Source organism: Grampus griseus (genome assembly GCF_964374135.1).
Source record: "Grampus griseus genome assembly, chromosome: 3".
Classification (NCBI taxonomy): Eukaryota; Metazoa; Chordata; class Mammalia; order Artiodactyla; family Delphinidae; genus Grampus; species Grampus griseus.
In genome coordinates this window covers 122,560,521-122,574,759 of record NC_139019.1, presented here as the reverse complement: position 1 = coordinate 122,574,759, position 14,239 = coordinate 122,560,521, and the positions used below count along the sequence as shown (strand labels likewise).

Genomic DNA, 14,239 nt, shown 5'->3' with positions numbered 1-14,239 from the left:
TAAAAATTCTCTAGAAGGGATCAATAGCAGAATAACTAAGGCAGAAAAACGGATAAGTGACCTGGAAGATAAAATAGTGGAAGTAACTACTGCAGAGCAGAACATAGAAAAAAGAATGAAAAGAATTGAGGACAGCCTCAGAGACCTCTGGGACAACATTAAACACAAAAACATTTGCATTATAGGGGTACCAGAGGAAGAAGAGAAAAAGAAAGGGACTGAGAAAATATTTGAAGAGATTATAGTTGAAAACTTCCCTAATATGGGAAAGGAAATAGTTAATCAAGTCCAGGAAGCACAGAGTCCCATACAGGATAAATCCAAGGAAAAATGTGCCAAGACACATATTAATCAAACTAGCAAAAATTAAACACAAAGAAAAAAATATTTAAAGCAGCAAGGGAAAAACAACAAATAACATACAAGGGAATCCCCATAAGGTTAACAGCTGATCTTTCAGTGGAAACTCTGCAAGCCAGAAGGGAGTGGCAGGGTATATTTAAAGTGATGAAACAGGAATACCCACAACCAAGATTACTCTACCCAGCAAGTATCTCATTCAGATTCATCGGAGAAATTAAAACCTTTACAGACAAGCAAAAGTTAAGAGAATTCAGCACCACCAAAACAGCTTTACAACAAATGCTAAAGGAAATTCTCTAGGCAGGAAACACAAGAGAAGGAAAGGACCTACAATAACAAACCCAAAACAATTAAGAAAATGGTAATAGGAACATACATAGCGATAATTACATTAAATGTAAATGGATTAAATGCTCCAACCAAAAGACATAGGCTGGCTGAATGGATCCAAAAACAAGACCCATATATATGCTGTCTACAAGAGACCCACTTCAGACCTAGGGACACATACAGACTGAAAGTGAGGGGATGGAAAAAGATACTGCATGCAAATGGAAAGCAAAAGAAAACTGGAGTAGCAATTCTCATATCAGACAAAAATAGACTTTAAAATAAAGACTATTACAAGAGACAAAGAAGGACGCTACATAATGATCAACGGATCAATCCAAGAAGAAGATATAACAATTGTAAACTTTTATGCACCCAACATAGGAGCACCTCAATACATAAGGCAAATGCTAAAAGCCATAAAAGGGGAAACTGACAGTAACACAATCGTAGTAGGGGACTTTAACACCCCACTTTCAGCGATGGACAGATCATCCAAAATGAAACTAAATAAGGAAACACAAGCTTTAAATGATACATTAAACAAGATGGACTTAATTGCTATTTACAGGACATTCCATCCAAAAACAACAGAATACACTTTCCTCTCAAGTGCTCATGAAACATTATCCAGGATAGATCATATCTTGGGTTACACATCAGGCCTTCATATATTTAAGAAAATTGAAATCATATCAAGTATCTTTCCCAACTACAATGCTATGAGACTAGATATCAATTACAGAATATAATCTGTAAAAAATACAAACACATGGAGGCTAAACAATACACTACTTAATAACCAAGAGATCACTGAAGAAATCAAAGAGGAAATCAGAAAATACCTGGAAACAATGACAATGAAAACATGACGACCCAAAACCTATGGGATGCAGCAAAAGCAGTTCTAAGAGGGAAGTTTATAGCAATACAATCCTACCTCAAGAAACAAGAAACATCTTAAATAAACAACCTCACCTTACACCTAAAGCAATTAGAGAAAGAAGAACAAAAAAACCCCCAAAGGTAGCAGAAGGAAAGAAAGCATCAAGGTCAGGTCAGAAATAAATGAAAAAGAAATGAAGGAAACGATAGCAAAGATCAATAAAAAAGCTGATTCTTTGAGAAGATAAAAAAATTGATAAACCATTAGCCAGACTCATCAAGAAAAAAGGGAGAAGACTCAAATCAGTAGAATTAGAAATGAAAAAGTAGAAGTAACAACTGACACTGCAGAAATACAAAGGATCATGAGACATTATTACAAGCAGCTATATGCCAATATAATGGACAAATAGAAGAAATGGACAAATTTTTAGAGACTGAACCAGGAAGAAATAGAAACTATAAACAGACCAATCACGAGCACTGAAATTGAGACTGTGATTAAAAACCTTCCAACAAACAAAAGCCCAGGACCAGATGGCTTCACAGGTGAATTCTATCAGACATTTAGAGAAGAGCTTAACACGTATCGTTGTCAAACTCTTCCAAAAGCTAGCAGAGGGAGGAACACTCCCAAACTCATTCTACGACACCACCATCACACTGGTCCCAAAACCAGACAAAGATGTCACAAAGAAAGAAAACTAGAGGCCAATATCACTGATGAACATTGATGCAAAAATCCACAACAAATTACTAGCAAACAGAATCCAACAGCACATTAAAAGGATCATACACCATGATCGTGGGGTTTATCCCAGGAATGCAAAGATTCTTTAATATACTCAAATCAATCGATGTGATGCACCATTTTAACAGATTGAAGGAGAAAAACTGTATGATCATCTCAATAGATGAGGAAAAAGCTTTCAACAAAATTCAACACCCATTTATGATAAAAACCCTCCAGAACATAGGCATAGAGGGAACTTTCCTCAACGTAATAAAGGCCATATATGACAAACTCATAGCCAACATCGTTCTCGATGGTGAAAACCTGAAACTGTTTCCACTAAGATCTGGAACATGACAAGGTAGCCCACTCTCACTACTGTTATTCAACATAGTTTTGGAAGTTTTAGCCACAGCAATCAGAGAAGAAAAAGAAATAAAAGGAATCCAAATCGGAAAAGAAGAAGTAAAGCTGTCTCTGTTTGCAGATGACATGATGTTATACACAGAGAATCCTAAAGACTTTACCAGAAAACTACTAGAGCTAATGAATGAATTTGGTAAAGTAGCAAGATACTTTAATTAATGCACAGAAATCTCTTGCATTCCTATACACTAATGATGGAAAATCTGAAAGAGAAATTAAGGAAACACTACCATTTACCATTTCAACAAAAAGAATAAAATACCTAGGAATAAACCTACCTAAGGAGACAAAAGACCTGTATGCAGAAAACTTTAAGACACTGATGAAAGAAATGAAAGATGATACAAACAGATGGAGAGATGTACCATGTTCTTGGATTGGAAGAATCAACATTGTGAAAATGACTCTAGTACCCAAAGCAATCTGCAGATTCAATGCAATCCCTATCAAGCTACCACTGGCATTTTTCACAGAACTAGAACAAAAAATTTCACAATTTGTATGGAAACACAAAGACCCCGAATAGCCAAAGCAATCTTGAGAAAGAAAAGTGCAGCTGGAGGAATCAGGCTCCCAGACTTCAGACTATACTGCAAAGCTACAGTAATCAAGACAGTATGGTACTGGCACAAAAACAGAAATATAGATTAATGGAACAGGATACAAAGCCCAGAGATAAACCCAGGCACATATGGTCACCTTATTTTTGATAAAGGAGGGAAGAATATACAATGGAGAAAAGACAGCCTCTTCAGTAAGTGGTGCTGGGAAAACTGGACAGCTACATATAAAATAATGAAATTAGAACACTCGCTAACACCATACACAAAAAGAAACTCAAAATGGATTAAAGACCTAAATGTAAGGCCAGACACTATAAAACTCTTAGAGGAAAACATAGGCAGAACACTCTATGACATAAATCACAGCAAGATCCTTTTGACCCACCTCCTAGAGAAATGGAAATAAAAACAAAAATTAACAAATGACACCTAATGAAACTTAAAAGCTTTTGCACAGCAAGGGAAACCATAAATAAGACGAAAAGACCACCCTCAAAATGGGAGAAAATACTTGCAAATGAAACAACTGACAAAGGATTAATCTCCAAAATTTACAAGCAGCTAATGAAGCTCAATATCCAAAAAACAAACAACCCAATCCAAAAATGGGCAGAAGACCTAAATAGACATTTCTCCAAAGAAGATATACAGACGGCCAACAAACACATGAAAGGATGCTCAACATCACTAATCACTAGAGAAATACAAATCAAAACTACAATGAGATGTCACCTCACACCAGTCAGAATGGCCATCATCAAAACAACTGCAAACAATAAATGCTGGAGAGGGTGTGGAGAAAAGGGAACCCTCTTGCACTGTTGGTGGGAATGTAAATTGATACAGCCACTATGGAGAACAGTATGGAGGTTCCATATAAAACTAAAAATAGAACTACCATATGACCCAGCAATCCCACTACTGGGCATAGACCCTGAAAAAACCATAATTCAAAAAGAGTCATGTACCACAATGTTCATTGCAGCTCCATTTACAATAGCCAGGACATGGAAGCAACCTAAGTGTCCATCAACAGATGAATGGATCAAGAAGATGTGGCACATATATTCAATGGAATATTACTCAGCCATAAAGAGAAACAAAATTGTTATTTATAGTGATGTGGATGGACCTAGAATCTGTCATATAGAGTGAATTTAGTCAGAAAGAGATAAACAAATACCGTATGATAACACATATATATGAAATAAGAAAAAAAGTAAAATAAATTTGTTTTGAAGAGCCTAGGGGCAGGACTGGAATAAACATGCAGACATAGAGAATGGAGTTGAGGACATGGGGAGGGGGAAGGTTAAGATGAGACAAAGTGAGAGAGTGGCATGGACTTATATATACTACCAAATGTAAAATAGATAGCTAGTGGGAAGCAGCTGCATAGCACAGGGAGATCAGCTCAGTGCTTTGTGACCACCTAGAGGGGTGGGATAGGGAGGGTGGGAGAGAGATGCAAGAGGGAGGAGATATGGGGATATATGTATATGTATAGCTGATTCACTTTCTTATAAAGCAGAAACTAACATACCATCGTAAAGCAATTATACTCCAAAAAAGATGTTAAAAAAAATTAAATAAAATTAAAAAAATAAAAAGTCACTGAGGTAAATGTTAAAATCTTGTATTCAGTTTGAAAGTCAATTAAAATTGCTTAAAAGTTAAAAATTGTTCAAGTATTTGTAGTCAAGGTAAAAAAATTAGAAAATGCTGAGAAATTAGAAGACTATAAAAAAATTAATTTAGTCCTCCATGTCCTACCCCAAAACAATATCATCCTGTGCTCTCCCTGACGGACTTTTTCCTATGATTATTTGTGTGTGTATTTATAGGAGTTAATTATTATCTTTGGGGGATATTTCAGTTTATATTCTAATCATCATCTTGGTATTAATGGAAGTTTTAGTAAGTATATATTACTCTACCAGTTTAAAAAATATATATTAAAATGTAAATACTTTAACAAAATTGAGGTCATCTGACACATACTATTTTATTACCTGATTCTTTTTTTAAATTTTATAATATATTAATATCTTTTCAACATGACCATTTTGGCACAATCCCAGTAGCAGTACTTGGGTATATCTTGTCTGGCCAAAACCAGACTTCCTTTTCCCCCCTATTTTGGTGGAAAATATACTCCAGTGTACTATTTCAGTCATCCAAACATACCAGGGAAAACCTTATCCGAGAAAATGGATGCCAACTTTGGACTGTGAAGCAGAATGCAAGGAGTCCACAGTGTTATGTAGATGGAAGGAGTAGTTTTAATTCCCTCCAGGGAGCCTAAGAATCCCGTTTGTTTAATGATCCGCAAAGTCAAGGCCAATCTAGCCGGAAACTCCTATACAGCAGTGACAAAGGCTCCACATGTCACCTCCCCCCACTGCAGGAGCCACTGCCAATTAATCACAGCACTTTGACCTGGAAGTGGCCTCCCGAATTCTTCTCAGCACAAACTTTCTGGCAGCTACCATCATTTCACCATTGTTACCTGCTAGGAAACCTACTTTCCATTCTTGCTGATATCCTTATCCTAGCTGAAGAAACAGCAGATTCTGCTAGAACTGACCTCCTCATCAGGAAGAAGGCCAAATATTGCAGAACTAGTCAGCTGATAAAGTACATATATGACTTTATAGTATTATCTCCCAGATGTTTCCAAGATGAAAGATACAACATTTAATGGGCTCTGAAGGCTAACCTGCATTACCGTCTCATTTCAATCCCTGTGATCGATGCTGAGAGGCCAATGCTAGTGACCTGGTCGGTGAGATCTTGTCCCATCAGAAGATTTGGCTTTAGGTCCTAAGTCTACACTAAGCCATTGTTTTATCAAAAATCACCCAATACTAGTACTCAGCCCAGTGCTCTGGCATTGCATAGACTCCAGCCTAGCATGGTATACTGGGGGGGGCGGGGATTAGGGCATGAACAAGGGGGTCCTTCCTTTTCTCTAGCCTCACAATCACATGCATATAATTGCCAAGTCAATTTCTATTATTCAGTTAAATGGAAACTTTATGTATGAACTTACTAGTCTGGAACCTTTGAAGGATGCTGAGATTGATTTTTAAAATGAAAAACTTGATCTTATCAGTGCCTTTTGAACTAGAAATGGGGTTACCAGGCCACCGTCTTGTGGAAATTAAATCAGCACAAATAGATGTGGAGCAGGGCAAACGTCATACCTCCCAGGATTTCCTTAAAAAGTCATGTTAACTACATTTGACCTCCATAACTGTTTTTGGCTTCTGCTTTTTGTTTTTAGTCAAAAACATGCACTTCATTCACCTCTTTATAGAACAGAGAGAAAATGCTCAAGTTTATAGCTTTTTGCATCATAGCATGATTCAGCTGGGCGTTTAAGAAAATGAGTTGTCATACACACTTATCATTTAAAGGCAAATGTCCTCTAATTGAACTTGATGAACTGAACCTTAATTGAACTTGATGAATTGATTTCTGCTGACCATGATTTCAGGTGACGTTATCGTGTCTAAGTTTGCTAGTTTATTATTATCGCCATAACCTCTTTCTATACCCAACAAAAGTCACGTTGTTTTGAGCATTGTATGTTTTCTAATTTAAACTGCTCTACCAAGAGCATGTTGCAAGCCCAGGAGTATTGTATGAGAAGTTTCTGTGTCTTGAAACTGGAATGTGGGGTGATTCATGAATTTTGCATCAATTATTAAACAGTCATAGATGAAGCTATGCAGAGATGGATAGGGCAGTAAAATACTCTGGTTACACCTACTGGCTTAGCCATGATGAATGAGTCAGGAAACATAAAAGTTCAAAACAGGTATTAACTTGAGCTGCAATGCGTATGTTCTGAAGGGAAGCACACAGTAGCCATATGTAAGCAACCCAATATACAGACCACCTGCCTGGCAGGGTTAAAATAAAGGCAAGGACTTGGCAACAGACTAAGGAATTTCAGAATCCTGCCATACCAGTCAACCTTTCTCTGACAGGGTTCTCGAGGGAGACATAGCACAAACAGTGATAACGCTTGGAAAACGAAGGAGGTATTTTTATAGCTGGGACCATGCCTGTTATCCCATAGTGCAAAGTTCTAATAATACCGCCTTGGATCATGTGGCTTGGACTTGAGCTTGAATCCTACCTTGATTTGACCTGTGTGCATCTTAAAGAGAGAGTGAAGACATTTTCAGAGTCCAGGCAAAAAGATAGTATGAATGTCATCCCTGGGAGACTGAATTTTGTTTCCCTTGGAATGGCATTTTCTTGGAAACTGAGCCAGAGGCTGACCTTGGAAAGAGCTACGTACCTCTTCCTTCCAATACTCAATGTCACCAAAAGGGAAGAGCCATCTCTTTGTTGTCAGTGCACTAGCCCTGGAACCCCCCTAGAGCTCCAGCATCTGTGTTCACACAGCTGCTGAGAGGAAGGGCTTCAGCTGCCCTTCAGTAGAATCTTAGCCCTAAAGACATGAGTATGGCACTGTTAACCCCCAGGCCTGGTCTCCTCACCACCCTCTCATCGCTCCTTACTTCTCTTTCTCGACTCATGTTTTAGTACCTGACAGAAGCCTGGAAGTGACAAGAAATAGCCATGTCTGCTTTAGGTTCTCCCCCCAAAGCCAGGAAGCTTCGTGAATAACCCCATGGCTAGCCACTCACTGAAAAGGCAGAAGCAGGGACTAATGTTAGAAGTGTATCCTAGCACTCGAGTGCTTTTCAACCAGGGCGTTCTGAGGCGTCTGCAAATATTAAACAGCCTTCTTGTCTCCTCTGTACACGAGAGTGCTTTGCTAAGACACGCAAACTCTAAAAAAGGAAAGTGGCCGATAATCACTCCGGGTGGCTGGCTTCCCAGCTTTGCTGGGCTTGCCTGCTCCTTCCTATTTGAGCCCTTGTTCTAGAAATGGGCCTTCTAAACTTCCTTCAGGAACTGAGTAGCCACGCAGCTTCTTTTGTGTTTCTTTCGGGTAGTATTCATTTGTGGGGCCTTCTTGAGCGAATGGATGGGATGTCCAGTTGAGATTGTCAATTAAGGAATGGGGTGGCATTTTCTGAAGGCAGACGCTAGAGACCAGAGATGGGAAGCTGGTGACCCACAAACCATTTTCAGCTGATAGACAAGATTATATTTTTCTTAATGTCATGGCACTGAACAAAATAATTGGTTGCCAATAGGTAAAACTGAAGCGATTTTACATAAAACTCTGGATTTCCAGCTTCCTTTTTTTTAAAAAAATCAGAATATCTGGCAACACAGGTAATATTTCATAGTCACAGTTGGCGTAAACTGAGTAGCCAGCTTGTCTTTTAAGAGGAAACGCAAGCTTGCTACTTCACTCCACGTCCCCTCGTGCGTGGCCCTGTAGGATTTGAATCTGCTACCACTGGGGTCAGTTACCTAAGATGCCAAAACAGAAATCATGAATTATTCTTTTAAACGTGCCTGGCTTGCAGGTGCCTATGGTTTATGCCTTATTCTTTTTCCTTCTGCGCAAAGAATGACCATTTGAAGCTCTTTCATGGATGGAAAAGGACAGTTAGAAGCAAAGTGGAGAATTTTACACTACTTACCTGAATTGATCAGGCATACAAAGAAAATCCTGAAATGATGATATTAAAGTAAGATTTGAGATTTGAATTATTCAGGGGTAATTGCCTTAGTTTTCCACCTCACTGTTTCCCCTTTGCTTTCCTTACATGGACATAATCTTCAGAATGTACTTCTGTCAAAGGCCACAGTCATAATTCCCCTGCTTCCTTCTTTTTTTTTTTTTTTAAACTCATTTGCACTCTCTGTAGCAATTGTCGGAGCCCTGCAGGGGAATAATTGCAGAGGAATTAACCTCTGACATTTTTCTAAAAATAGCCCTAATAAATCCAATCATAGGTAATTTACCTGTCCGTGTTCCTGGGGGGGGGGGGGGTAACTTACCAGCATTGAAGAAAGACTTGGTAGGCTGGCATTCCTTCAGCAATTATCTGTGAGCTGAGTTCCTGATGCCTGTGTCTTTTCTCTGTTTAGAAATACAGAGTGCAAGAGGGAGGGGATATAGATATACATATAGCTGATTCATGCCATTATACAGCAGAAATTAACACAACATTGTAAAGCAATTATCCTCCAATAAAAAAAATACACTTAAAAAATAAGAAATACAGAGTACAAATTTCTCTCTTCCCTCTGACCTCGTGACCCTGTTTTCTCAGCACCATTCTCCTGGGGTTGCAGTAAGGCCCTGCTCTTCCAGAAGGGTGTGTTCGGCTCACCAGAAAAGGGGGAGCATTTGTGGGGTCCCTCTTTGAATTTCCAGCTCCTGGAGATTTCCCGACGATTCCTCTGTGATCCGCCCCTTTGTTTTCGGTGTCTGAGCTTCAAGCATCTCACCCCTTCTTCCTCAGTCTTCAGCCCTCGTTTGGATTCCACAACTGAAACTCATTTGGGGAAGTTTCTGGGTGTAGAAGAAAGGGGAATGCAGAAGGACACGGGTGGGAAAAAAGCCTGTGGTTGGTAGAAATTATCAAAGAAAATTGCCATTTCCCTGCGCCCGTAAAGAAATTCATTTTCTCTTGACCAAAACAAAAGGGTCTGAATGTGCTTTTTCCTTTTGTTCTCTCCAGTTGTTCCTAGAGACCACAGTGCAGGGTGGGCATCTGGGAAATTTACTTTCCCAAGTGCCACTTCTAGTGGCACTTAAAATACAGAACACAGAATCCTTGTAAATTCCACTGCAGAGACAAAGCCCTAAGCCCTTAAATGCACAGAAAAGTATGTCTATTATCTATCGTTTCAAAGTAAGTGTGCAGTTACTTAAATTGCCTTTGTCTTCTTTTTTTCAGCTGACATTATCTCTACGGTAGAATTCAACCACACGGGAGAATTACTAGCGACAGGGGACAAGGGGGGTCGGGTTGTAATATTTCAACGAGAGCAGGAGGTAAGTGGCAGTGAATGCAAAATAGCCATTTTCTTCTTTTAAAGAAGGCCTCCCACCGTTCCTTAATCCTCATGTGTTGCCCTTAACCTTGCTGCTTGGCTTGCAAACTAAAACTGCCAAAAAGTCATTAACATCAGTAGTTACACACTCAGGCTCACAAAAGCACCGGAAAATAGAGCCTTTTCTGGGCAAGGTCTCATCTTTCCAAACCTGGGTATTGCACATTCAAAACGACCTCACTTCTCATCTGACCTGCAAAATTCCACGGGTGCTTGTTGAGTGTAACGCCTCCTTTTTCAGTGGGGTTTATCCTCCTCCAGCTGTTGAAATTCAGGGACTCCTAACAGAATACCTAGGATAAAAAATATAACCCTTCCCCAACAGATATGAAAAGGATAACTTGGGTCAGAAGAGAATACATACAATTTACAGGCACACTTCAGAGAGATCGTGGGCTCAGTTCCAGGCCACCGCAATAAAGGGAATATCACAATAAAGCAAGTCACACCAATTTTTTGATTTCCCAGTGCATATAAAAGTTATATTTACACTATACTGTGGTCTGTTAAGTATGCAGTAGCATTATGTCTAAAAAAACAACGTACATACCTTAATTAAAAATACTTTATTGCTAACCATAAAAAAAAAAAAGAAGAAAATGGTAGCTCCCCCTACCAAAGGGAGTGAAATCCCAGAAAATGCCATCTGAGCAATGCATGTAGCCCACACTTTACTATAGGTGACACGAAGTTCCCTGCAGCTGAATGCTCTATGCATTCTGAGCAGCAGTTCTAACTCCCAGTGAATCTCGAAAAGCCCATTTCTTCCTGAGACTTGGGTTCCACTAGGAATTGTTTCTCTTTTTCATATAAATTGAGTTTTTTGGTGTCTGCTTCTGTTCTGTCAGAATGAAATTATGGCCCAATTTGATTTCCTTGGCCTCCGCCGGCGTGGTCCTGAAGCTTCCAGCAGGCCAGTCTGTGTTCAAATAACTCGCCCATCTGCTACTGCCTGCCTCGGAGATTCACCCGGCACAGCGTAGCAGGAGGGCCCCGTGCAGGAGGGAGGTTTCACAAGAGACTTCCCTAGCAATTTAAAGCCTGCTTTGTGCCTCAAAGTCATTTGTGTTCCACCTCCCCTCAAAAAAGGAAAGCCTCATTTAGAGGTGATATATTTGGTAATTGCACATTATTTGCAATTAATTTCTATAAGGGCATCGTAATCCCTCGGGGTTCTGTATGAATTCAAGTGTTCAGCGTTAAATCAGGCACCCAGCCTATTCCATTGGCCCTGGAAACACGAAAATGTTGTTGGCAAGTAGGAACTAATAGCTCTTCGTGACCTGGAATTTTTCCTGCTTTTCCGGAGCTGCCTAGTGCTAATTGGTCTGGCACATCCTACACACACTTGACAGTCTGATTTGGATGGTAGCAAATCAACACTCGTAAAAATTTATTTTTCAGGTGGACTAGCTCTCTCTGCAGTAAACAGGGTAGGAGCGAGGATGTCAGCCTTTAAAGTCCTTTTAAAATTGATTTTCAAACCTTCTTCTTCAATTTTTTAAAAAAATCCAATTAGGTTCATAGTGATGATAAAGAGAAACCAGAGGAACTGTTTAGCATAAATTACCCAAGGCAGAGTGTTGCCAGTAATATTCCGCTCCATGTTTCCCATTAGGTATTTATAGCTTTCACCTATTTTAATTTACTGAAATATTTGGGGAACCTGATTCATTAGTAGAAAGAAGGGGGACACATTTTCCAAAGGAGGGTGGTATTGTTCAATAAGGAATAAATGTTGAGGATAATAGCCTGCAGTTAAATGTTGGGCTTTGTGGTGAGACTTGGGGTTGAATGAACACTGAGCTTGAGAAACACAGCCATGTGACAACATCTAGGTCAGGCCTCCTTTTGATTCCCGTGTGTGGCTCCTGTGCGTGAATCCTCAAGACGTGCTGTCCTGGAAAATTTGTTCAAGGAACCTCAGTGCCCTCACAGGCACATTTAACATCTGGGTATCAGTACCATCACCCATCAGTAAATTGAGACTTGGGTTTGAATGTTCAGTATCTACCCAGAGATAATTTTTTTTTAATTGAGCCTTTTATTAAGAGTCAAGCATTTGTGACAAATGCCTAGCAAGCCCTGGATTTGAATTTTTGAACACAGTTTTCCGAAGCCTGAATCTTGAGGCCCTTGCTCACTAGGTCCTAAAATGCAAACCTCTCCTCCTCCTTTTCCCTTCTTCCCTTTCTCTCTTTCACACCATCTTTTCCTCCTATCCACCTTTCTTCTTTGTCTCCTCCCTTTCTGCACACCCTTCCTTTATGTTTTGTTCTCTCACCATTTATTTAGTTCCTGCTGTGTGCACTTTGCATAATCAGCGCTGGGGGAAAGCCAGTGTAAAGTCTCATGGTTCTCCTAATGATTCACATGTCATCTCTGCACTCACGTCTGTTTTGTTATTCATGTTGGAAAAAGGAGAGGGAGAGATCCACTGCTTATAAGCTGTGTGACCTTTGAGAAGTCATTTTAATTTCTGTGAGCCTCTTTTGTTCATTTCCCTGCTCTGTGCACCTCTCAGAGATTCTGTGAAGATCTGATGAGATTTTAAAAGGCCGGTGAAAGGTGCAGATGCTACAGCTTTGTGTTTTTGTTAAAAGATTGATACAAGTCTGTATGGACATCAGCATGGGATGACTCACTCCTAAGGGTGTCCAAGACATGCAGCAGTTTATGTATATACTTTATAAGTAAAAAGTTGTAAATATTGAAGGGGCCAGTATTTACCACAGCCTGAGGGCCCTGAGCTAAAGAGGAACCCATGGCCGTTGTAGTCCTGCCCTCAGCCCACTTGGACACGGCCTGCCCGTCTCACCCCTCATGACTCTACTCAGAAAAAGGAAGGAACTGGTGAATTTGCAGTTGGCTTATGTGATTTAATCTTTCATGTGACTTTTTTTTCCCTTCCTACAGAGTAAAAATCAGGTTCATCGTAGGGGTGAATACAATGTTTACAGCACATTCCAGAGCCATGAACCCGAGTTCGATTACCTGAAGAGTTTAGAAATAGAAGAAAAAATCAATAAAATAAGATGGCTCCCTCAGCAGAATGCAGCCTACTTCCTTCTGTCTACTAATGGTATGTGGAGGTGACTTGTCTTGTTTGGTAGTTTCAGAGATACGGTCAGCAAACCATGTATTTCAATCTCTTTTAGCCTCCATTTTCCTTTTTACCTTGCAGGCTGTTGAAAAACTTAGAAACCATATCTGCAAGAGGCCTAGCAGAATGGCTGGCAGAGAATAGGCCCTCAGTAAATAGTACTTATTCTTTTTTAAAAATAACAAATTTATGGTCGAATTATGTGAGACTTGTTATCTGTAGTTTTTGACTAATGCAGATTATTTCCAGGTGTTTTGGGAATGTGACTTCCTGTCTAAAGATTTACTGAATGTTATTCTGGGAACACATTTCGGGAAACTAAACATGCCGTCCCTGTGTGTTTGGCGTACTCAGTAGAAGTTATTAATCCCTGAATATATTTGAGGGTTTGGAAAGCAGATGTCCTTGTCTGACACAATCAAGCTCTCTAGTAGAAACATAGGTCAAGAAGAGAGGGGACCCCATCAAAACACTGATCAAGTAATGGTTTCTTCTCTTTCTCCCTTCTCCCTTCATACTCTTCTTATATCATTTGTTGGTTTAGGGAGAGTTGATATAAATAGGTCAGAGAGAGAGAATGTTCGGAGTTGAACACGGAAGCCGATTCTGTATTAATCTGGAAACCTTTACACAGTGGAATTACCAACCCTAAAACTTCTTAATACCCTTGCTGTGAAAGAGGCCATCTACACTCAAAACAATTCAGAATCAAATCATATACGAAAGGGTGCTAATTGAATAGCATAACAATTAGAGGATTAGTATATACAAATTAAACACCATCTCCCAAGCAAATAAGCTGGGGAGTGATTCATCGTCCTGTGTGTGTGTGTCTTT

General features: G+C 39.6%; 1 protein-coding gene across 5 annotated transcripts in view; it reads left to right on the top strand.

The window, feature by feature from the left end:
- The window catches only part of PPP2R2B (protein phosphatase 2 regulatory subunit Bbeta), a gene marked incomplete at its 5' end in the record, with an annotated part of 454,413 nt that overhangs the window by 335,682 nt on the left and 104,492 nt on the right, over positions 1-14,239 (top strand). For all 5 annotated transcript variants that reach the window (XM_082651306.1, XM_082651307.1, XM_082651305.1 and 2 more), the window contains 2 exons: positions 10,143-10,240; positions 13,216-13,381. In XM_082651306.1, coding sequence (XP_082507432.1) covers positions 10,143-10,240; positions 13,216-13,381 — 264 coding nt within the window. The remainder of the gene's footprint in view (positions 1-10,142; positions 10,241-13,215; positions 13,382-14,239) is intronic.